This window comes from Eucyclogobius newberryi, unplaced genomic scaffold (genome assembly GCF_026437365.1).
Source record: "Eucyclogobius newberryi isolate DKJ021-1_F unplaced genomic scaffold, fEucNew1.0.hap1 SCAF_9, whole genome shotgun sequence".
Lineage (NCBI taxonomy): Eukaryota > Metazoa > Chordata > Actinopteri > Gobiiformes > Gobiidae > Eucyclogobius > Eucyclogobius newberryi.
The window spans coordinates 23,178,611-23,202,743 of NW_027316532.1; the positions used below are offsets into that span (position 1 = coordinate 23,178,611).

Genomic DNA, 24,133 nt, shown 5'->3' on the forward strand with positions numbered 1-24,133 from the left:
TAATAAAAGACAAGCAACATTCACAGGAATCCAGCAAATTGAGAGCTGCCCCAGAGCGTCCCCTGTCTTTCTCTGCAATTAATATATACCGTATTTTCCGGACTATAAGTCGCACTGGAGTATAAGTTGCACCAGCCAAAAAATGCATAACAGAGAAGAAAAAAACATATATAAGTCGCACTGGAGTATAAGTCGCACCAGCCAAAAAATGCATAAGAGAGAAGAAAAAAACATATATAAGTCGCACTGGAGTATAAGTCACATTTTTTGGGGAAATGTATCACTAAATCTCTAAATCCATTGAATTTTTCTTCCTCTGTGTCACTACTAAACAACTCTGCAAACTCCGGAGGTAGAAGAGCGCCCTCTTACGGTTGTCAGTGTGAAAATAATCAACATTATGAAATGCTGTTGCCAGTGTGAAAATAACGAATAATATCACATATAAGTCGCTCTGGAGTTTAAGTCGCACCCGGGCCAAAACTATGAAAAAGATGCGACTTATAGTCCAGAAAATACGGTAAACGATCAATGAGCTCATCTGTTTCACGTGTTAAAACGGAATAAACAACCCCGATTGAACGGCTCTGTCTGAGTGAAATCTCCTGCTTTCAGATTGAACAGAGAGAACCGGTCTGATCCCAGGCAAACCTAACGCACCATTAAAGAAACTATTCCCCTGTGGGTTTTTTGTGTATTCTTGAGCCTCGAGTTATTCACTTATCAATCACTCGACTTCTGGAGGAATCCCAAAACGAGCAGCGCTGTCGCCGTCGCTTAACAGAACAGTGTGCAGTTTGAGGAGAGTCTTGAGTCAGCTCCTTCTCCCGTATCTCCTCTGGCCGGCGTTCATTACCGGAGCTCCACTCAGCTGTCAATCACAGCCAATCCCATCACTGCTTCTTACACGGCGAGAAGTGGCCTCATGTCCCACCAAACAGACGTGTCCCGCATACAGCACATGGCCGTTCATTCTGTCACTCATTCACTCAGTTTATAGTGTGTGTTTTACGTTTGCTGTTAAGCCACTGCATTTCTGTTTATTTCATGTTTTTGCACTGCCGAAATATTAAATCTGGATGAGTTAATGATGTGTATCTAAGTTTTGTGGTGCAGCTGGTGCGTGAGATTAATGTGTCTGCACGTGGTCCTTGGCAAATAAATAATACGCTAAAAAGATTTACTTGATGGATGGAATATATTGTTTTACATCATTTATCAAGGGGTGAAGAAAATGTTACTTTTGCAAATGTGTTTTCTCATTTCAAGCTAAATTGTCAGAAATGTCTTGACTATTATAAAGGTCTAAAAAGGTGTATGTGTATATGAATGAAGTTGATGATAATAATTTAAGTTAGTCCGATATGGATTAATTCCAGCCAAATATACAAATATAGAATATTTGTATCGGCTGCTGTGATAACCGATATTTTCCAACACCAATATTTGAACATTTGATAATTCACACAATGCACACAAAGCGATCATATTTATGTAGAATTAAAGTTCACTCTTTTACTTTTCACTTTAGTACAGTAATAACAGAATGTATTTATCCAGGATATTAAATATTTTTCATGTTTTTTTTTTTTTTTTTGCCCTAACTTTTATTTTTATATGAGTTTGTTCAAAAACAAATCTGTGCTCTGAGGACAAAATATCTGTGCCAAATATCGATCTATATATTTCTATATCATAAATCGGTCAATCAATACAGGCCAAGACTGGACCTGGAACCATGAGGAGCTCAACCAATCACATCTGAGGACAAAAACTACTATAGCTGAGAAAGAAGAAGCAGCCCGGCGGAGGGTCTGAGAGTTCATGTGAGTGTTCATGTGTTCATGTGAGAGTTCATGTGAGAGTTCATGTGAGAGTTCATGTGAGTGTTCATGTGAGAGTTCATGTGAGAGTTCATGTGAGTGTTCATGTGAGGGTTCATGTGAGAGTTCATGTGAGTGTTCATGTGTTCATGTGGGAGTTCATGTGAGTGTTCATGTGTTCATGTGAGTGTTCATGTGAGTGTTCATGTGAGAGTTCATGTGAGTGTTCATGTGAGAGTTCATGTGAGTGTTCATGTGTTCATGTGAGTGTTCATGTGTTCATGTGAGAGTTCATGTGAGTGTTCATGTGAGAGTTCATGTGAGTGTTCATGTGTTCATGTGAGAGTTCATGTGAGTGTTCATGTGTTCATGTGAGTGTTCATGTGAGAGTTCATGTGAGAGTTCATGTGAGTGTTCATGTGTTCATGTGAGTGTTCATGTGAGAGTTCATGTGAGTGTTCATGTGAGTGTTCATGTGTTCATGTGAGTGTTCATGTGAGAGTTCATGTGAGTGTTCATGTGAGTGTTCATGTGAGTGTTCATGTGTTCATGTGAGTGTTCATGTGAGTTTTCATGTGAGTGTTCATGTGAGTGTTCATGTGTTCATGTGAGTGTTCATGTGAGTTTTCATGTGAGTTTTCATGTGAGTGTTCATGTGAGTGTTCATGTGTTCATGTGAGTGTTCATGTGAGTGTTCATGTGTTCATGTGAGAGTTCATGTGTTCATGTGAGTGTTCATGTGAATGTTCATGTGAGTGTTCATGTGAGTGTTCATGTGAGTGTTCACGTGAGAGTTCATGTGAGTGTTCATGTGTTCATGTGAGTGTTCATGTGAGAGTTCATGTGTTCATGGGAGTGTTCATGTGAATGTTCATGTGAGAGTTCATGTGTTCATGTGAGTGTTCATGTGAGTGTTCATGTGAGTGTTCATGTGTTCATGTGAGTGTTCATGTGAGTGTTCACGTGAGAGTTCATGTGAGTGTTCATGTGTTCATGTGAGTGTTCATGTGAGAGTTCATGTGAGTGTTCATGTGAGTGTTCATGTGAGTGTTCATGTGAGTGTTCATGTGTTCATGTGAGTGTTCATGTGAATGTTCATGTGAGTGTTCATGTGAGTGTTCATGTGTTCATGTGAGTGTTCATGTGAATGTTCATGTGAGTGTTCATGTGAGTGTTCATGTGTTCATGTGAGTGTTCATGTGAGAGTTCATGTGAGAGTTCATGTGTTTGTGTGAGTGTTCATGTGAGAGTTCATGTGAGTGTTCATGTGTTCATGTGAGTGTTCACGTGAGTGTTCATGTGAGTGTTCATGTGTTCATGTGAGTGTTCATGTGAGTGTTTATGTGAGTGTTCATGTGAGTGTTCATGTGAGAGTTCATGTGAGTGTTCATGTGTTCATGTGAGTGTTCATGTGAGAGTTCATGTGAGTGTTCATGTGTTCATGTGAGTGTTCACGTGAGTGTTCATGTGAGTGTTCATGTGAGTGTTCATGTGTTCATGTGAGAGTTCATGTGAGTGTTCATGTGAGTGTTCATGTGAGAGTTCATGTGAGTGTTCATGTGTTCATGTGAGTGTTCATGCGAGTGTTCATGTGTTCATGTGAGTGTTCATGTGAGAGTTCATGTGGGAGTTCATGTGTTCATGTGAGTGTTCATGTGAAAGTTCATGTGAGAGTTCATGTGTTCATGTGAGTGTTCATGTGTTCATGTGAGAGTTCATGTGAGTGTTCATGTGAGTGTTCATGTGTTCATGTGAGTGTTCACGTGAGTGTTCATGTGAGTGTTCATGTGAGAGTTCATGTGAGTGTTCATGTGTTCATGTGAGAGTTCATGTGAGTGTTCATGTGAGAGTTCATGTGAGTGTTCATGCGAGTGTTCATGCGAGTGTTCATGTGTTCATGTGAGTGTTCATGTGAGAGTTCATGTGAGAGTTCATGTGAGAGTTCATGTGTTCATGTGAGTGTTCATGTGAGAGTTCATGTGAGAGTTCATGTGTTCATGTGAGTGTTCATGTGAATGTTCATGTGAGTGTTCATGTGTTCATGTGAGAGTTCATGTGAGTGTTCATGTGAGTGTTCATGTGTTCATGTGAGTGTTCACGTGAGTGTTCATGTGAGTGTTCATGTGAGTGTTCATGTGTTCATGTGAGAGTTCATGTGAGTGTTCATGTGAGTGTTCATGTGTTCATGTGAGAGTTCATGTGAGTGTTCATGTGAGAGTTCATGTGAGTGTTCATGTGTTCATGTGAGAGTTCATGTGAGTGTTCATGTGAGAGTTCATGTGAGTGTTCATGTGTTCATGTGAGTGTTCATGTGAGTGTTCACGTGAGTGTTCATGTGAGTGTTCATGTGAGTGTTCACGTGAGTGTTGACGTGAGTGTTCATGTGAGTGTTCATGTGAGAGTTCATGTGAGTGTTCCTGTGAGTGTTCATGTGAGTGTTCATGTGTTCATGTGAGAGTTCATGTGAGTGTTCATGTGTTCATGTGAGTGTTCATGTGAGTGTTCATGTGAGTGTTCATGTGTTCATGTGAGTGTTCATGTTAGTGTTCATGTGAGTGTTCATGTGTTCATGTGAGTGTTCATGTGAGTGTTCATGTGTTCATGTGAGTGTTCATGTGAGAGTTCATGTGAGTGTTCATGTGTTCATGTGAGTGTTCATGTTAGTGTTCACGTGAGTGTTCATGTGTTCATGTGAGTGTTCATGTGAGAGTTCATGTGAGTGTTCATGTGTTCATGTGAGTGTTCATGTGAGTGTTCATGTGTTCATGTGAGTGTTCATGTGAGTGTTCATGTGAGTGTTCATGTGTTCATGTGAGTGTTCATGTGAGTGTTCATGTGAGTGTTCATGTGAGTGTTCATGTGAGTGTTCATGTGAGAGTTCATGTGAGTGTTCATGTGTTCATGTGAGTGTTCATGTGTTCATGTGAGTGTTCATGTGAGTGTTCATGTGAGTGTTCATGTGAGTGTTCATGTGAGAGTTCATGTGAGTGTTCATGTGAGAGTTCATGTGAGAGTTCATGTGAGTGTTCATGTGTTCATGTGAGTGTTCATGTGTTCATGTGAGTGTTCATGTGAGAGTTCATGTGAGTGTTCATGTGTTCATGTGAGTGTTCATGTGTGTTCATGTGAGTGTTCATGTGAGAGTTCATGTGAGTGTTCATGTGTTCATGTGAGTGTTCATGTGTTCATGTGAGTGTTCATGTGAGAGTTCATGTGAGTGTTCATGTGTTCATGTGAGTGTTCATGTGAGTGTTCATGTGAGTGTTCATGTGTTCATGTGAGTGTTCATGTGAGTGTTCATGTGAGGGCACATACTGCTCTCAGCCCTGAGAGAATCCATTATTCAGGAATGTGACACCTGCCAAACGCCTGGCGGAATAATCAACCTTTTCATCCGTTTTACAGGTGCAGAATTCGGAGATTTTAAAAACATGTTCTTTGCTCTGTGGACTTTATTTGACGGAGAGAAAAGGGGGTGAAGAGCGAGGAGGCCGACAGAGCGTGGCATGAAAGCTGAAGCTTAGACCACTCAACAACCAGGCAGCACTCAATTGTCTTGTTTTTTAACTCTATTTTATATTTTCTTCCAGCTCAAATACTATTTCTCCTACGGGGCAAAAGTCACTTTACAACAAACATAGCTAAATTGTAAAAATGATGCAGCAGTTTTAAAGCTATTGCAAAAGAAATATCAAACTTCTGTCAACTGGACAAAACGTTTTAAGAGTGACTGTGTTTGGCCACTCACTTCACTGTTTTGTCCAGTTTACCAGATAAATGTTCCTTTGCTCTGGCATCTCCCGGGACGACTGAGGGATTACACAATAAAGAGGTGATTCAGTAAACTAAGCCACTATATACATCACTTTTATTTCCATTTTCTCCCATGCATGGCTGAGGAGAGTGAATGAAGAGTGACTGGTGATTCCTGTCTAAAACCTATATGTATACGTGCTGCTTTTCAGTTGTATATATAGTATGAGTGTCTTTGCATTGAGCGGCTCCCTGTTGGCTTCAGTCGCAGCTCGGCGTCTGCAGAGTACACCTGGCCGTGAGAGTCGTTCAGTTCAAAGGCCCCGTAGCACTCAGACGTCTGTTGATCTCAGCACAACTGTGAAATATGTATAACTACCGAGACTTACGCTCCCGGCGGTGCTGCACTGCCTATAGCAACCAGCAAATCCCAGCAAGAGGCCCACGAGCTCCAAAGGTTACGCGTGAGACTTCTGAAATCACACCTACGCACTGCACTACACGGAAAGCACGACAACTGTTATAGGAGACATACACGTTAACAGGTTTAAAATCTTTGCTGACTGCAGGAGTCTTTTTTTTCTGCTGTGTCAGGTTAAGCTTAAACTCTAAAAAAAAAAAAGTGCAGGTTGTGGTTCAAAACTGAGACAGCACAAACACAACTGTAAGAGAATTAGGCCATTACAGTAGAAACGTGGATGTCACTTCTCAAGGATGAAATGTACTTTGACTAATGTAGGTCGACCTCTTTAGTACGTGAAAATGCTGTCGTGGAGAGACTTTTAGGGGTTTGGAAAGAAAATGTGTGTTAAATATTAGAATGGTATGAAGGAAATACAGTTCCAATACCATCCTGAGAACAAAGCTGAATACCGTATTTTCCGGACTATAAGTCGCACCAGCCAAAAAATGCATAATAGAGAAGAAAAAACATATACAGTATAAGTTGCTCTGTATGAGTATGAAATGCGGTTGTAAGTGTGAAAATAACAAATACTACCACATATAAGTCGCTCCGGAGTATAAGTATATAAGTATAAATATAATATAAGTCGCACCCCGGCTAAAACTATGAAAAAAGGTGTGACTTATAGTTCGGAAAATACGGTACTGGAGTAACTTACTTTAATTGTGCCATAACATTTCTGACTTTGATTCAATTATCCTTTATTTTTATTTAACTTATCTCTATGGAAACAAGTTGACAACGCCAGGCTCTGAGTCCAAAGATTATACCTTTCTATTTAATTCTGTAATTAATTATCGCACCTAAAATGAGGCTGAAAACACTTTTAAATGAGGTTGCAATGCGGCCTTTTACATCTGTAAGAATGTTAGGCATATGTTAATAAATAAAACTTTAGGGAATTAATGTAAGATAAATCCCAAAATCCAATATATCAAGCCATATTGTGATTTTGGTTTTATTGAGATTGTATTCAGTAAATGACATTCACAATTATAGTCAGTCCTATTAAATACATGTGTTTTTCCACAGCAAGCCACAAATATGACTATTAAATTACTTTTTCTTTAAGTACCTGGGGGAAAACTCACGCAAAAAGTCACTATTATTAAAGTAGCTCATTATTACTGCTGCTTTACAGTTTGCATCTTTGGGACTGTTATAATCTGTACTCAGTGTGTTCATTTCTCAGCCTAAAGAAGGAGCTGCAGAAGGGCCGTGATTGCAGTAGATGGACTATAATTGGTCCGTGCACCGCTTCCAACGCAGACAACTGCAAAGTGCAAAAACAATTACACAGCCCAAAGATGACATAACAGCACTTGCATTATTTAACTGTCGATTATGTTAATATCTGTTTAATGAGACAAGTGTTTGCTCGACATCTGTTCGTTCATCTGCGCCGCGCAACGTTATTTTTTACCCTGCAAACGCGTGTAGGCACACGGAAGGCTCTGGTAGTGTCTCAGCCCGTTGAAGCAGTGCGTACGAGCTGATGGATGCAGGACGTGGGGGTTTGGGGACTTAACATGGCCTCCTTACTGCCTCGACTGCGCCCTTGACCTACTGGTGGACCGGATACCGACTCGAGAGGGAACAGGAAGCGTGCGCAGAGCGGCGATCCTCCCACACAACCACTCAGAAAGCATTTGCATAACACAAACTTCACAATTACTGACCGTTTTGAAGCCGGCAGTGCGTCGAGAGAGAATCAGCATAGCAACAACGCGTTAGAGTTCAACGACAACGCCGGTCCAGGTGGATTTCGCGAGTGAAAACTGGATGTTTTTGGACAGACTATAACAGTAATGGATGCATATACAGCAGGAGGACTTGCTGTGCAAACCTAATGGTATCTGCAAGTTTACTGTGAAGAGAAACTGTAATACTGACAATCTGGAGCGGTGTAGCACAGTGTTTCCTAACCAGGGGTACGCGAGCACTTACCAGGAGGTTAACTCGAATCGTATCTGCAAATTTTACATTCTTAAGAAGGTTTTGGATGATTTTGGAGACCTGTGTCAGTAAAATAAGAAAATACAGTAGAAATAGTTGACCAATTTGACAACATACATACAAGCTGGTTTATTTGCTTCTACTCGATTTGGGGACCCACTATTTGGAGACCATTCCAGATCTTGAGCAACAGGTTTGGAGTAGGATTGTGCAATGAATCAATAGAGAACAAGTCATTTCAAATAATCGTCAAAAATAAATATAGAGCGTTTTATTCTGTGCACAGTTACCAGTAGCGTGCTAATGTTTGTTAGCTCCGGCCTCTCAAAGTTGTGAAAAGTGCTTATAAACTCATCACGGTGTATATTTAGCATACTGGGAATGTGTTGGGTAAGTAAACAACACACGGTGCTGTTCATAAAATCAATAAAGAGCGACATTCTTATTTAATCTTAATAAGCAAACATCTAATAAAAAGAACGTTATTGCTCAATGAGGAAAACCATCTCGAGTCCACACAAACGTGGGGAGAACATGCAAACTCCACATAGTAAACTCTCCATAATCGTGCACATATTAGATGAGTAAATAGCGGGATATTACATGTATGTCACCTGCCATTGTGCCCGTGCTGCCACCCGTCCTTATGCCGCGTGTGCTGAAGCGCGTGCGTTTTAACACTAAAAGCTTTGGTTGAGACAATTGGTTAAGCTAAAGCTAAATCTAGGGAGGGGCAGACGAGACTGGGTCCGTTGTTAAAGATACAAAGCGCCACACATAAGGTGGAGGCGTCGACGAGAGAGTCGTCGTAAAAGATACATACGCTCAGCACAGACGTGTGCAGTTTGCAGAAAGCGCGCTGTTATGGGAAAGAATCAATCTAAAAGTGATGCGGAGACGCCTGTCATGCTGCAATGTCAAATATATGTGATTTTTTAATGCATTTGTCCTGCTGTGTGAAGCACTTTGAACTGCCTTGTGTATGAAATGTGCTCTACGAATAAACTTGCCTTGTGCTGCTGAAGCCTGTGTGTGTGCTGCTGAAGCGTGTGCGTGTGCTGCTGAAGCGTGTGCGTGTGCTGCTGAAGCGTGTGCTGCTGAAGCCTGTGCTGCTGAAGCGTGTGCGTGTGCTGCTGAAGCGTGTGCGTGTGCTGCTGAAGCCTGTGTGTGTGCTGCTGAAGCGAGTGCGTGTGCTGCTGAAGCCTGTGTGTGTGCTGCTGAAGCCTGTGTGTGTGCTGCTGAAGCGTGTGCGTGTGCTGCTGAAGCGTGTGCTGCTGAAGCCTGTGCTGCTGAAGCGTGTGCGTGTGCTGCTGAAGCGTGTGCGTGTGCTGCTGAAGCGTGTGCTGCTGAAGCCTGTGCTGCTGAAGCCTGTGTGTGTGCTGCTGAAGCGTGTGCGTGTGCTGCTGAAGCGTGTGCTGCTGAAGCCTGTGCTGCTGAAGCCTGTGTGTGTGCTGCTGAAGCGTGTGCGTGTGCTGCTGAAGCGTGTGCTGCTGAAGCCTGTGCTGCTGAAGCGAGTGCGTGTGCTGCTGAAGCCTGTGTGTGTGCTGCTGAAGCCTGTGTGTGTGCTGCTGAAGCGTGTGCGTGTGCTGCTGAAGCGTGTGCTGCTGAAGCCTGTGCTGCTGAAGCGTGTGCGTGTGCTGCTGAAGCGTGTGCGTGTGCTGCTGAAGCCTGTGCGTGTGCTGCTGAAGCCTGTGCGTGTGCTGCTGAAGCGAGTGCGTGTGCTGCTGAAGCCTGTGTGTGTGCTGCTGAAGCCTGTGTGTGTGCTGCTGAAGCGAGTGCGTGTGCTGCTGAAGCGAGTGCGTGTGCTGCTGAAGCGAGTGCGTGTGCTGCTGAAGCGTGTGCTGCTGAAGCGAGTGCGTGTGCTGCTGAAGCGTGTGCCTGACAGGTGGCTCAGACCGGGCATCACATGCCCGTCGGTGGGGCCTCTTCAAAAACATCCTCTCTCCCAAAGCAGCCGGATCAGCATAAACACAGGGAAGCGCTCGTATCACCGCCACTGTCAGTTCTCTGTGCGGCTCCGGACAGAGCGTCTTCTGCACTCAACGTGATTATTTCAGTTTCTTGAGGGGGAAAAACAAAGTCATCGCCTCATGCCAGAAATCTTATAATCTTGACTTGATATCTAACACATACAAGCTGAATAAATAGGAGAGCAGAGGCCTAATCTCGCAAAATACAAACTTGAATCGAGTTTCTTTAAGAGGAACTCGTCAACACATGTCACAAGGGTAAATACTAACTCAAAATGAAAGAAAGAAAGAAAGAATTTGTTTCTGGAGAACTGCTGTCTAGACTAGGGCATTATACATACACACACATATATATTATACTGCCAACATATTAATTGCAATTTTGGCAAACCCAATAATCAATATCTAACCTAAACATGTCCCAAAAACACCAAAATCCTCCATTTGACACTTACTGATATGAAAATGTGGAAAAAAGGCTGGTTTTATTCATGATTTTCCTTATTAAAGACACAGTGTGTAACTTTCTGGAAGTGGAAAGTCATTTGCATAATTCTATGGAAACAGAAAGTTACAACCACACTTTAGAACTCTTTTTTCAGACAGGTATTATGCCACACTGTGGAATATTATAGCCAAAGGAACAGGAAGAACGAGTCAGGTTTGTGGAGATCAGTTTAAAGAGCAATAAAATGAAAAAATAAAACAAAAATGTATGTTTTAGTCTTTTGTTTTGTTTTTTGTTCAAAAATATACGTTAAGTTAAGTTTTAATTACCGTATTTTCCGGAGTCACACCAGAGTATAAGTTGCACCAGCCAAAAAAAATGGATAATAGAGAAGAAAGTGTAAAAATAACAAATAATATCACATATACGTCGCTCCGGAGTATAAGTATATAAGTATAAATACAAATACAAGTATAAGTCGCACCCCGGCCAAAACTATGAAAAAACGTATAGTCCGGAAAATAAGGTAGTCTTGATTTAGTCTTGGTTTTGTTAAGTTTTATCATTGCAGTTTGACTAATACTTTAACACAACTGAAATTACTGTGCCTAAAAGTGTATTCAAACATGGCAATAAAATCGTTATCGTAGCTTATGACATATCGCGATAATGTCCAATATCACGCAGCCCTAATCCAAGCCGCACTACATTGGGTCACATGTCGCCGTCGGGCCAATCACAGCCTGCCCCCCGCACCTTATCCACCTCCACAAGACGGACATTTCCCATATTCATCATCACAAACGCAACAAAACTTTCACATCAGCTCAAAAAACAAACGGAGAGAAAACGACGTCCGCGGCGCAGCTCTCGTTTTCGTCTCCGCGCACAGATGGGACGATTCGAGGAGCGTCGAGGCACCAACAAGTGAGAATCTGTCATCGGCACTACATCTGCACGGCCCATCAATCAGCCGAGTGTCTCCACGACGACGCGCGGCGCTGACATTTTCGGAGCGATCAACCACTTGAGATGAGCTGCTGATTTTTCGAGGACGCTACAGTGTGTCAAATCCTTCTAAATTACCAGAAGCGTGCACGTTTGGTCTGGAGGAATTCAATATTGTAAACAACTTGACATTTGTTTGATGAAGCTGGTCTTCTCCGTTTGAAGTGGGTAAAACGAGCGTGATAAAAACCTTTATATTAGCGGGATTGGCGATGAGCAATGAGCGATTTTTAAGACACTTTCAAACAGAAATTAAGCAATACAATCTGAATCAGCGAGGTTAGTGAAGATGCTTTTTCAGAAGGTTCTCTGATTATCCTAAAGATGCACAGATCCAGCTTTGTGAAGATAGAGTCTGGTTTTAAAGGAGACTCATTATGCAAAGCTTTTAAGAGCTTTTAACCATGTTGTCTTACCCACTTGAAGCTGTGATTCATCTTAAACTGACCAAGGTTTTGTACTAAATAACATCGACTCTGGATTACAAAAGGTACAAAGGTTTCTCACCAGATTGTAAAAGAAAATCTAAGTAAAAGCATTGCTATGTTGAAGGAATCTTTAGGCTTGGAGAAACAGGAGTTTTAACGGTATTTTCAAATGATTAAGTTATTATAACCAAGACATTAAACTAAGTAATGACCATTATAACAACTTTCAGGAGGAATAATATCTACATTACACCAGTGCAGTACTCATCTGGACCAATGGGAAACAGAAGGTAGCCTTGTTTTGACAGATGAAGAATGGAACATGTTTGTACATTGTCTCATTCATGTCTGGAGCGATTTTTGTCACGTTTTTTCACACCATGTCAAAGTGGGACTGTCCTGTCGCTCAGAAATATTGGACTGAAATGAATAATGCACTGCAGACTGTTTTTGATACTGCCATCCCTCTAAACTTAAGACCTGTATGTATTTGGGCCTCAAAACTCCTGCCATGGACACAATAAACTCATACTTTGAAACATGTTTTTGGTGGCGGGACAAAAAAACATCACAAAGAAATGGATGACTAATTTGTTTTTTTGCTTTCTGCTTCCGTTCTGTTATGCGTTTTAAGTTTAAGATGAAAAAAAGAGAAAAACAAGAAGAAAAACAAGCTCTTTAACGGTTCTGTCACAAATATTATCAACATGCACATTGAAATCACCTGTAATGACCAAACCATCAAAGTCTGTGCATACGACTGAAACGTCTCAGTAAAATCATCAATAAAACGTTGGCAGTGCTGCGGAGGCTTGTATAAAACAATAAAGAGAGTGCGCCTTTGAGTAATCTTTATTCTCCTGGTATAGTTACGACTATATTTACGTTTTCACCGAAACCCCCGAAAAACACGCCCACTGCTCTGCGCTTATTCTCCGATCGCTTTTTCCTAAACTGAGATAAATTATTCAGCAGCGTTGTGTAACCACTTTGGCACAAATTACAAACAAAATGCAGTTCTGTGATTCAAAATGTCCAGAATGAAATAACGTGAGTCATAGATAATAAAGCAGAAAAAAGCACGATGCGACGCAAATAACGTGTGAGATCGTGTGTTATGTCATTGCTATTTATTCTTTGTGTGAATAAAAGTTCAGTATCATTATGAGCCAAGAGGCCAAGTCACGACGCTGTGTCCGGCGTGAGAACCTTTCTGAGCCAACATCGGCTGATAAACAAGTCTAATTACCATATTTTCCGGAGTATAAGTCGCACCAGCCAAAAAATGCATAATAGAGAAGAAAAAACATATATAAGTCGCACTAGAATATAAGTCGCACCAGCCAAAAAATGCATAATAGAGAAGAAAAAAAACATGTATAAGCCGCAAATGAAATGCGGTTGCAAGTGTGAAAATAACAAATAATATCACATATAAGTCGCTTTGGAGTATAAGCATATAAGTATAAATATAAGTATAAGTTGTACACTGGTCAAAAAAATGAAAAAAGGTGCAACTTATAGTCTGGAAAATACGGTACATCAATTTATAATCCACTTGATAGCAGAACTAACACCTGGTCCATCATCAGCGACGGTGAATCTTTTAATTACTCCTGACCTTACACGGATCTAAACCTCGACAGGAGAAAGATGCCGTCGCTTTAAGCGGAGGACGCAGATGTCTCGCCCGGAGTCAGTCCTGCTTTGGCTGTCACGTTTTGTTTTTTTTTGACGGCGCGACCCCCACAACCCTCCGTCGGCGCAGGAAACAGCCCTGGAGCGACGTGGACTCAAGATTGGACAAGGTTTTCTCCCGCCGGGCCGGCCACTCCTCCCGACCCGCTCCCTCGCGTTGCACATTTGCACCGTCATTAATATTAATCAGACGCACAATACGAAAGGTGAAAGACAAAGGAACGGGTGCTGTATCTTGGCAAATACAGACTCCTGCAGTGGAATGGACGACAATGATAGAATAATGTTAATAATAACTTGTGGGCAGTGTTTTTGGTCGCGTCGTGATTCAGCGCATTATGATTTTGTCTGAGTTTTGCATAACCAAGCGACGTTCCAGCGGGATGTCTCTAGTTGCCTCAGGTGTGCACGAGAGCGTAAACGGAAAAAAGTCGTAACGCGCAAGTTCTGCAGATGCAACAAGGGACTTCGTTCGCCGGCGACGACTCGTGATAAAAGCCGACGGGAAAGAAAGAGTCGATCTCAAATAACGAGCATTAGCGTAAATTATAAAGGTAGGTTACTGAAACGGTAAAAGCACAGCTAATGTGTGTGTGTGTGTGTGTGTGTGTTGTGTGTACAGTGTGCGTGTGTGGGTGTGTGTGTGTTGTGTGTACAGTGTGTGTGTGTGTGTGTGTTGTGTGTACAGTGTGCGTGCGTGTGTGTTGTGTGTACAGTGTGTGTGTGCGTGTGCGTGTGTGTGTGGTGTGTGTGTACAGTGTGTGTACAGTGTGTGTGTGTTGTGTGTACTGTGTGTGTGTGTGTTGTATGTACAGTGTGTGTGTGTGTGTGTGTGTTGTGTGTGTGTGTGTGTGTGTGCGTGTGTGTGTTGTGTGTACAGTGTGCGTGTGTGTGCGTGTGTGTGTGTGTGTTGTGTGTGTGTGTGTGTGTGTGCGTGTGTGTGTGTGTGTGTGTGTTGTGTGTACAGTGTGTGTGTGTGTGTGTTGTGTGTGTGTGTGCGTGTGCGTGTGCGTGTGTGTTGTGTGTACAGTGTGTGTGTGTGGTGTGTGTGTGTGTGTGTGTTGTGTGTACAGTGTGTGTGTGTGTGTGTGTGTTGTGTGTACAGTGTGTGTGTGTGTGTGTGTGTGAGTGTGTGTGTTGTGTGTACAGTGTGTGTGTGTGTGTGTATGTGTGTGTGTGTGTGTGAGTGTGTGTGTTGTGTGTACAGTGTGTGTGTGTGTGTGAGTGTGTGTGTTGTGTGTACAGTGTGTGTGTGTGTGTGTGTTGTGTGTACAGTGTGTGTGTGTGTGTGTGTGTTGTGTGTACAGTGTGCGTGTGGGTAAAGCAGCTCTCAGACGGAGCTAAATGGAGCCTGATCGTTCAGGCTCATACATTATGGAACCAGAGAAAACACCGGGCGCTCAGTTGAGAGGATGTGGAAATGTCGGACTCCTCCACATTAGCATTGATATTCAGAGGTAGAGAAGGCGACCTTTGTCCTCGAGTAAGAGTACAGTGTACAGTTACTTCAAAACAATATTACTGTATTTTCTGGACCATAAGTCACACCTTTTTCATAGTTTGGACGGGGTGCGATTTATACTCCGGAGAGACTTATGTGTGATATTATTAACACATTATTATATCATTTAGTTCATTATTTTCACACTGACAACCACAAGAGGGCGCTCTAGGCTCTAAGCGACGCAGAAGAAGAATCAGCACTTCCTCTACCTCTGGAGTTTGTGGAGTTGTTTAGAAGTGACACAGAGGAAGAAGAATTCAATGGATTTAGTGATTTGGGGTAAAACTGATGCTTTGGTAAACTTGTTAGCATGTTCTTTATGCTATAGTTATCTGAATAACTGTTAATATGTTACGTTAACATACCAGACACTTACGCCCTCTTGCGGTTGCCAGTGTGAAAATAACGAAAAATATCACATATAAGTCGCTCTGGAGTATAAGTCGCACGCCGGCCAAAACTATGAAAAAAGGTGCAACTTATAGTCCGGAAAATACGGTAGTTTTTTGTCTGCTCCAAGATAAAAGCAGAAATTTGTCTTCAACACGGTTTATTCTGGCAAACATCATCATCACAAACCCCCCAAAACTACTTTTACGTTTACTTATTACAGCTTCTTACAGATTTTTAAGTTTCAATATAATTTATTTCGACATTTTCAGGAACAATACGTCGGACTTCGCGATGTTTTATCATGACAGGCTCATCGCGACGTCACTCAACGACTACTTGAGCGAATGTAACTGAGTATCGGCCCCTTCTGTTGATAAAACACTGGTATTAAAGATTACAGACATCATTACATCATTACATTGTCGGAGCTCTGGAGTGCGCTCTTTCTCGCTCCGATCGGGAAACTCGTGGCAGGTTAATGGACGATAAGTGAGAGAACGGCTTTCCGGAACACGCGCAGGAGTTGACATTTTGTGTTTCTGAGATTCGAGGGTCTGACAAGAAGACAGAGCCCATTGTTCATTGTCGGCAACAGGAGGAAGAGGAAGAAAAAAATATATAATTTATGGAAATATCGCAATGACTCAGGGAGGACTGGATGGAGTCGTGCTGTTAGTACTGACTCTGCCGTACGGATTGTGTAAGGCACAGCGGGCGCACAGGACGGCTTCCTATTTGTGATTTTGCATTTATTAAAGGGAAATGGAGAGGCAGGTCCCACGTAATGACACACTTGTATCGCAAATGCCATAACTACAGGTTGTGGGATGTGAGAAAATGAGGTGACGGAGAAATACATTGAATATTATTAGAAAGGTTTGGCATGTGTCCACTTAAACTAGGCAAAAATAAATGTTCCTGTATCTGCCAAAACAAACAAAACACACTTGAAGATCACTTAAAACTGACACTAACAGCACTGTATTTTTACTGTTTTGAAATGTAAAAAACAGAATTACTTTTTTTTTTTTGCATTCTCAATCTTCACCACAATGAGTTTATTAGCATTTTGCACAACAATCAGAGGCTAATAGGGTAAAGCTAGCAAACATTAGCATGCTAACAGCGCACTTCCTGCTTCTCGAGGATTAAAACGCTCTATAATTAGTCTAGATGCAGAGGAAGCGCTGTGGTCTAAATAAATGCTTTTGCAGTATATTTTACAATTGATTTTACTTTATTAAATGCGACTTTAGGACTTTGGGAAAGTGAGCGACACGCAAGAGTTTAAAATGAACTAGTTCTGTTTTTCACGTTTCAAAACACTAAGAATTAGTTACGAAAATATGACAAAATACTGAAAATATTAACTAACTATTTTATATGATATGACTACGCAATTAATGTTACTTCTTATGCTTTTTCAATAAATATAGCTTAGCACAACAACAAATAACGACTGATAAAGATTAGGATGCACCACCAGCTGTCTCCATGGCGATTCTTTTGCTTTGCTAGGAATTACAAAGTGCCCCTTTAAGCTTTGAGATTATGAGTAAGTAAAGTACATTAAGTTAATTTGTACTGACAGAAGATATTGAACTTTATGCCAGTTTTTGTTTCATGTGGATAGAACCAGCAATTGTAACGATATTAACAATAAGTCTGGTCTTTTATTTACATTTAAATATCACATCATTCTCAAAAGCTCTCCAGTTCAGTTTTAACAGGCAGTTTAGAAAAGAATTATATGAAGTAAAAACAATATGTGACAATTTTAGAAGCAAAATAGTCAAAAGTATAAACGTAAATATAAAAATCTCCCTTTATCATTCAGAAAGTGTTTATTTCATCTTTTAGACAATGTTTTTCAACCTTTTTTGAGTCGCAGCACACTTTTTTGGGCATTGAAAAGATTCACATGGGAATCTCAACCTTTTATTAACAAATAAACAAAAATTGTTTTTTTTTTGGCGCAGAAGTCGGTACATGATTCTCCAAATATCATTTCAAAATTATTCAAAGAAATCAACGTGTGATTCTGTTCTGAAATTACTCTTCACAATCATTTTTCTGCCAAGTCAGACAATTTTAATCAGAGAAAATTAAGAAATGCGGCCTCTAAAACGATGGCGACGTCCATTCTTCTTCTACAAGTACCGTATTTTCCGGACTATAAGTTGCACCTTTTTTCATAGTTTTGCCCGGGGTGCAACTCATACTTATATTTATACTTATATACTTATACTCCGGAGCGACTTGTATGTGATATATTTGTTATTTTCACACTTGCAACCGCATTTCATACTCCAGTGCAACTTATATATGTTTTTTTTCTTCTCTATTATGCATTTTGTGGCTGATGCGACTTATACTCCGGAAACTACAGTAATTCCTCAATAATAACAGCAGAGAACACGCGGCCTGGTGGTGTGAAGGTGAGGTAAGGGCTGAGGTAAGTGTGGCCATAGTCAGGAGCGGAGCACGAACATCTGCTGCTGACAAACTCGCAGCGTGAATAAGAGCGCTGTCGGCTGCTCGCTCGCTGCTCGCTTGCTGCTCGCTGCTCGCTCGCTTCTGCTGCTTCTGCTGCTTCTGCCGACTTGTACTTGAATGAGTTTGTGCCTCTCGCTTGCACACACCGCCCGAAAAGTACACACCTCGAACAGGTTTGCCCGTCTTAACAGGAAATGAATTATGCAGAAACATCCTTGAGCGATAACCTCCCTGACGCCGCGCCACCCTCGGCCTCAGAGAATGTTTTTACGCAACAGGGAAAGTATTGAAACGTGTGTGTTTATGTTTTTTCCAATGGTACAAAAGAGAATACATCCTTTTACTACAGTCGGCGCTGAAATAAAACTGCACAACGAGGCCGAATTCAGACCTCGCGGCGTGAATGTCGGTTGGACACGCGTCTAAAATGGCCAGCGTTTCTATAGAATCGCCTAAATTAAATGTGAGGAGACATATTAGACCAGGCATGTCCAAACTAGGGCCCGGGGGCCAAATGCGGCCCTAAAACCAATTTTTGTTGGCCCTCCAGCTTCCTGCTGTGTCGGCCTAAACAAAAAAAAATAGTACTTTTTACTGTGAAATTGGGTAAATTCAGGCATATTAATGTTATGCAACCTAATATTAATGTTCTAGGTCTAATTAAAGGTGTGGAGGCTCATCGCAGTGACATCAAATGTAGAATTTCGAATGATTCACTTGAATGAATCTGTTGAATTTGTTGAATATATCATTCAACAAATTCGACATTGTCAAGTTGTTTGTGGCCCTTGGTGAAAAAAGTTTGGACGCCCCTGTATTAGACGCAATATTGACTATTCAAGAGCTTGTTATGATGTGGTTATAATGGATTCCCCTCGTTATTAACTCATTCGCTTACGTTGAGCGATTCGTGCGAGTTTGAGTCCTTTGTCCACAGATTTTAGGAGTTATTGCCGTAAAGTGACACGTGGAAATCAGCTTTGTAGTTTTGAACAGGAAGTGATTGGTCCCATTTCTATTATCACGTTGTTTTGGATGAATAATGTGTTTTAAAATGAACATAATTATTGTAACAGATCATAAATCACCTGAACAGATTTTTCACACATCCTTTTGTAAATCCTTCTTTCCTCCGTGTTTTTTGGGCTAAAAATAATTGTGCTGTTGGATATTAGTTACTAAGTGCGTGCTAAAATACCGTAATACTCAATTTGGTGATATCGTGGGCTGCTGTATCGATATATCGCCATGAGTCATTTTTTGGAATCATTTTGGAATTATTTACTGACTAAGACTTTGTTGCTTGTTTAAATGTTTTCAAATTTGACCGAAATGGGTGTATTTCATTTCAAGTTTGCGAAGGCCGTGTTTTAACAGAGAAAAATGTTGCTAAAATGTATTGGGTTCTTTAAATAGATAGTGACATAACGATTATCGCACGTATCGCAAAATTGTGACATGATCGCATCGTGAGCTGTGTATCGAGTATCGCATTGAAACCCGACGCACTAGTAGTTTCCACATCATGTCGGTCACGTTTTCAAACTATTAATATTTCAACTTTTCAAAACATTTATGGGGAAAAATGAATGAGAACTCGGGGAAAATGACGCTAAACGTCCATAAACGTCGCTAACTGACTGAACTACATTTGTGCCATGACGTTGTTCCTCTGAGTGTTAAAGGGCTCTCCCCCGGCCCCTCCCCAGCTCCTCCCCCGGCCCCTCCCCCAGCTCCTCCCCCGGCCCCTCCCCCGGCCCCCCCTCCGGCCCCCGAGACAAGGACTGTCAGCGGAGCCATACATCTGACACGGCGCACACGCATCACGCTACCATGGCTAATGTGGCACGCCCTGACACGAGGGGGAAAAGGGAGTCGCCCGGGTGTCGTTCGCTCCATCACGCCGTTATATAAGACGCGCCCGCGAGGACTTTCCCGTCCAATAAATCAACGCGCCGGTGGAAGCTGCCGTAATGTCAACGTGCGCTCTATGAGTAACACTGGAATCCTGCGTTGGATCAGGACAAAAAGAGCACCGGCGCCGCCTCCGAGCCCGCGGCGCCTTTAGCGGGAAAACATTTACCGTAATGAGCATTGATCTGTTTATGGATCGGAGTTTAGAGTAGATTCCCCGCCTGGAACGCCCAGCGAACCAGAAAAGTAAAGGTTATCAAATGAAACAAATGATTAAGCTAAAGTAGAAATAATTGATGCTTGCGTTTCCGTTGGTTAGCTTCATCGTTAGCTTGGGTAGAAGATGTGTGCACTTTAAAAACAGAGAGGAACACCACCGGATGACATCATGTAGTGAAACAGAGCTTTTTTTTTCCAGAGAGATGTCTTGTGTACGCAAATTTACCCAAACGTGCACAAAGGAAACATGACGAGGAAACAGTGGCACGACCTGAAACATTAAAAAGTGCTTTGCAAATACACAACAAAACAGATAAAGTGGCAGTAAAAGTAGTAGTACGTTAGTAGTAGTGGTAAAATATAATCTGAAGTTATTAGGAATGTTTCAATAACCAACATTGTGTGATATAGTCTTGTCAAAAGTCGCTATAGTAACCAGCTCCTTTGCGTGAATGTATTGTTTTGTTGCAGTTTGAGCTAAAAAACAGAGGGGGCGACAAAGAGCCTTTTCACCATTTCAGACGACGTGAAGAAATACTGTTGTTAAGCACTTTTATACGGGCATTCTTTGGACGATCACCAGGAATGATTCACATCGAAGGCTTGTCGAGACTTCTTAAGAGATAAAAGTTAAAAAAGATAGAAAAGAGATGTCTCAATTAGCGTCATCAAAATATCGCAATAAATACCATAAACCGTGTAAATGTACTGAGATGTGGATTTGGATAAACACAAAAGTATCTGTGTATCTGTATTCTGTGACATGTAAATACTCGCTCGGCTTTGGAATCTATTCTCGGAATCTTCAGACTTTGCATTGAAGCCGATCGTAAACATGAGCTTAAACGACGATCCACAAATGATCCAGAAACCAGTGCTTTTGTACCGAAACGTCTCGCTTTTTTGGAGATGTGAATTTTTACACTGTGATTGGTGAACTGCCCCGGGGCCACGGGACCACGCCCTGTGTCACGCCCTGTGCCACGCCCTGTGCCACGCCCTGTGTCACGCCCTGTGTCACGCCCTGTGCCACGCCCTGTGTCACGCCCTGTGTCACGCCCTGTGCCACGCCCTGTGTCACGCTCTGTGTCACGCCCTGTGTCACGCCCTGTGCTACGCCCTGTGTCACGCTCTGTGTCACGCCCTGTGCCACGCCCTGTGCCACGCCCTGTGTCACGCTCTGTGTCACGCCCTGTGTCACGCCCTGTGCTACGCCCTGTGTCACGCCCTGTGCCACGCCCTGTGTCACGCCCTGTGTCACGCCCTGTGCCACGCCCTGTGCCACGCCCTGTGTCACGCCCTGTGTCACGCCCTGTGTCACGCCCTGTGTCACGCCCTGTGCTACGCCCTGTGTCACGCCCTGTGTCACGCCCTGTGTCACGCCCTGTGCTACGCCCTGTGTCACGCCCTGTGTCACGCCCTGTGTCACGCCCTGTGTCACGCCCTGTGCCACGCCCTGTGTCACGCCCTGTGTCACGCCCTGTGCCACGCCCTGTGTCACGCCCTGTGTCACGCCCTGTGCCACGCCCTGTGTCACGCCCTGTGTCACGCCCTGTGCCACGCCCTGTGTCACGCCCTGTGTCACGCCCTGTGTCACGCCCTGTGTCACGCCCTGTGTCACGCCCTGTGTCACGCCCTGTGTCACGCCCTGTACCACGCCCTGTGTCACGCCCTGTGCCACGCCCTGAGCAGACGTCCCATGTTTGTTCTGTTCCCCTCTGATTCCAGTGACTTTGATCATGCTCTGCCCTGTACGGCTCTCTCTCTTTCTCCTCTCTTCTTCTGCCTCCTCTTCTTCTCCACTCTCCTCCCTCCTCTTCTCCTCCACTCTTCTCCTCCCTCCTCTTCTCCTCCACTCCTCTCCTCCCTCCTCTTCTTCTCCACTCTTCTGCCTCCTCTTCTCCACTCTCCTCCCTCCTCTTCTCCTGCACTCTTCTTCTGCCTCCTCTTCTTCTCTACTCTTCTTCTCCACTCTTCTCCTCCCTCCTCTTCTTCTCCACTCTTCTTCTGCCTCCTCTTCTTCTCCACTCTCCTCCCTCCTCTTCTCCTCCACTCTTATTCTGCCTCCTCCTCTCCTCCACTCTCCTCCCTCCTCTTCTTCTCCACTCTTCTGCCTCCTCTTCTTCTCCACTCTCCTCCCTCATCTTCTCCTCCACTCTTCTCCTCCCTCCTCTTCTCCTCCACTCCTCTCCTCCCTCCTCTTCTTCTCCACTCTTCTGCCTCCTCTTCTCCACTCTCCTCCCTCCTCTTCTCCTACACTCTTCTTCTGCCTCCTCTTCTTCTCCACTCTCCTCCCTCCTCTTCTTCTCCACTCTTCTGCCTCCTCCTCTCCTCCACTCTCCTCCCTCCTCTTCTTCTCCACTCTTCTGCCTCCTCCTCTCCTCCACTCTCCTCCCTCCTCTTCTCCACTCTTCTTCTGCCTCCTCCTCTCCTCCACTCTCCTCCCTCCTCTTCTTCTCCACTCTTCTTCTGCCTCCTCCTCTCCTCCACTCTCCTCCCTCCTCTTCTCCTACACTCTTCTGCCTCCTCTTGGCTCTGTGCTGCTGCTGCTGCTGCTGCTCTTGGCTCTTTGCCTTTGACTAAGAGCATTCGGTGCCTCGAGCCTGAAGGACCCGGCGCCTTCTTCTCCTTCAGGCGGAGCTCTCACAAAGGCTTACAGCTGACACCAGTGATGAATGCCACTAACGAGGAGGGACTGAATGGATCTTGATGGCGAAACAATGAAGTCGCTCCAGGTCGAGGTCACGTGGGGGCAGAATAAACACGAGACACAGATGGACCGCGCGCTTGAGATCAGAAACACCGCTTTGGTTAAAGATGATTGAGGAGGAATTCACTCTGATCAAATGTGTTTGCATTATTAGAGCTTAGATTCGCTACTTGGATTAGATTAAATGATTGTAATTAATACATGATCTATAAAGTAACAGGTGCGGGTCCGAGACAGACGCGACTGCCACGCGCTGCGCACTTCAAACTAACGGTCACTGTAAAGAAATATGTGCGTATTGTAAAGAAATATGTGCATATTGTAAAGACATATGTGCATATTGTAAAGACATATGTGCGCATTGTAAAGAAATAAGTGCGCATTGTAAAGAAATAAGTGCGCATTGTAAAGAAATAAGTGCGCATTGTAAGTCTGTTTGCTGTATTTGCCACTGAACTTCCTTCATCAGAGTAAACGGTTTCAATTCCTCAAGAGCGTCGCATCCCGCGCGCGCTCGTGCGCACGACACTCACGTGAAACTGTGAGAAACTACGTGAGCTGTAAACACCGTCTTCACTGTCCAGTCACTCACAAACACATCCACATCAACTAATACCAGAGGGGAAAGTGCAGCTGGACAGTGAAGCGCACACGCGTAAAAAGTCTGTCCGCGCGGCGCAAACTCTGTCTCTTCTCTAGATCCACTCGATCCACTCGATCCCCGCGCGTTAGGCTCCCGTCACGGGCAGTACCTGGTTGGTAGTGTCCGGTGGCAGGTTCTTAATCAGGATTTTCCTCCTGTTGCTCAGCTCCTGGCGCGTTTTGGACAGTCTCCTCTCGATCTCCTCCGGCTCCAGCTCGGGCAGTTCGCGGAGGTTCACCGCGGGCTCCGCGGGCTGCGCCGCCGGCGCCGCTCCCGCCTCCTCGTCCTCCGGCCGCCGGCTCTCGGGACAGTCCATCTCCGGGGTAAGAAGTGCGCTCTCCCGGGCCACAGCGGAGTGAACACTCGGCGGCTGGATAGATGAGGCTGCCGCCATCTTGGTGTCTGAGGGGAAAGTGGGAGATGAGGAGAGAGAGAAAGAGAGAAAGAGGAGAGAGAGAGGAGAGAGATGAGAGAGAGAGAGAGAGAGAGAGAGAGAGAGAGAGAGAGAGAGAGAGAGAGAGAGAGAGAGAGAGAGAGAGAGAGGAGAGAGATGAGAGAGAGAGAGAGAGAGAGAGAGAGAGAGAGAGAAAGAGAGAGAGAGAGAGAGAGAAAGAGGAGAGAGATGAGAGAGAGAGAGAGAGAAAGAGAGAAAGAGGAGAGAGAGGAGAGAGATGAGAGAGAGAGAGAGAGAGAGAGAGAGAGGA

The 24,133-nt window shown here is 43.6% G+C and overlaps 1 protein-coding gene across 1 annotated transcript in view; it reads right to left on the bottom strand.

Annotated features, from left to right (window-relative positions):
* The window catches only part of raver2 (ribonucleoprotein, PTB-binding 2), a 146,484-nt gene extending 122,631 nt beyond the window's left edge, over nt 1–23,853 (bottom strand). Inside the window, exon 1 of the mRNA XM_072437853.1 lies at nt 23,539–23,853. Within this exon, the coding sequence (XP_072293954.1) occupies nt 23,539–23,823 (285 nt within the window). The 5' untranslated portion in view covers nt 23,824–23,853. The remainder of the gene's footprint in view (nt 1–23,538) is intronic.
* Between the last annotated feature and the right edge of the window lie 280 nt (nt 23,854–24,133).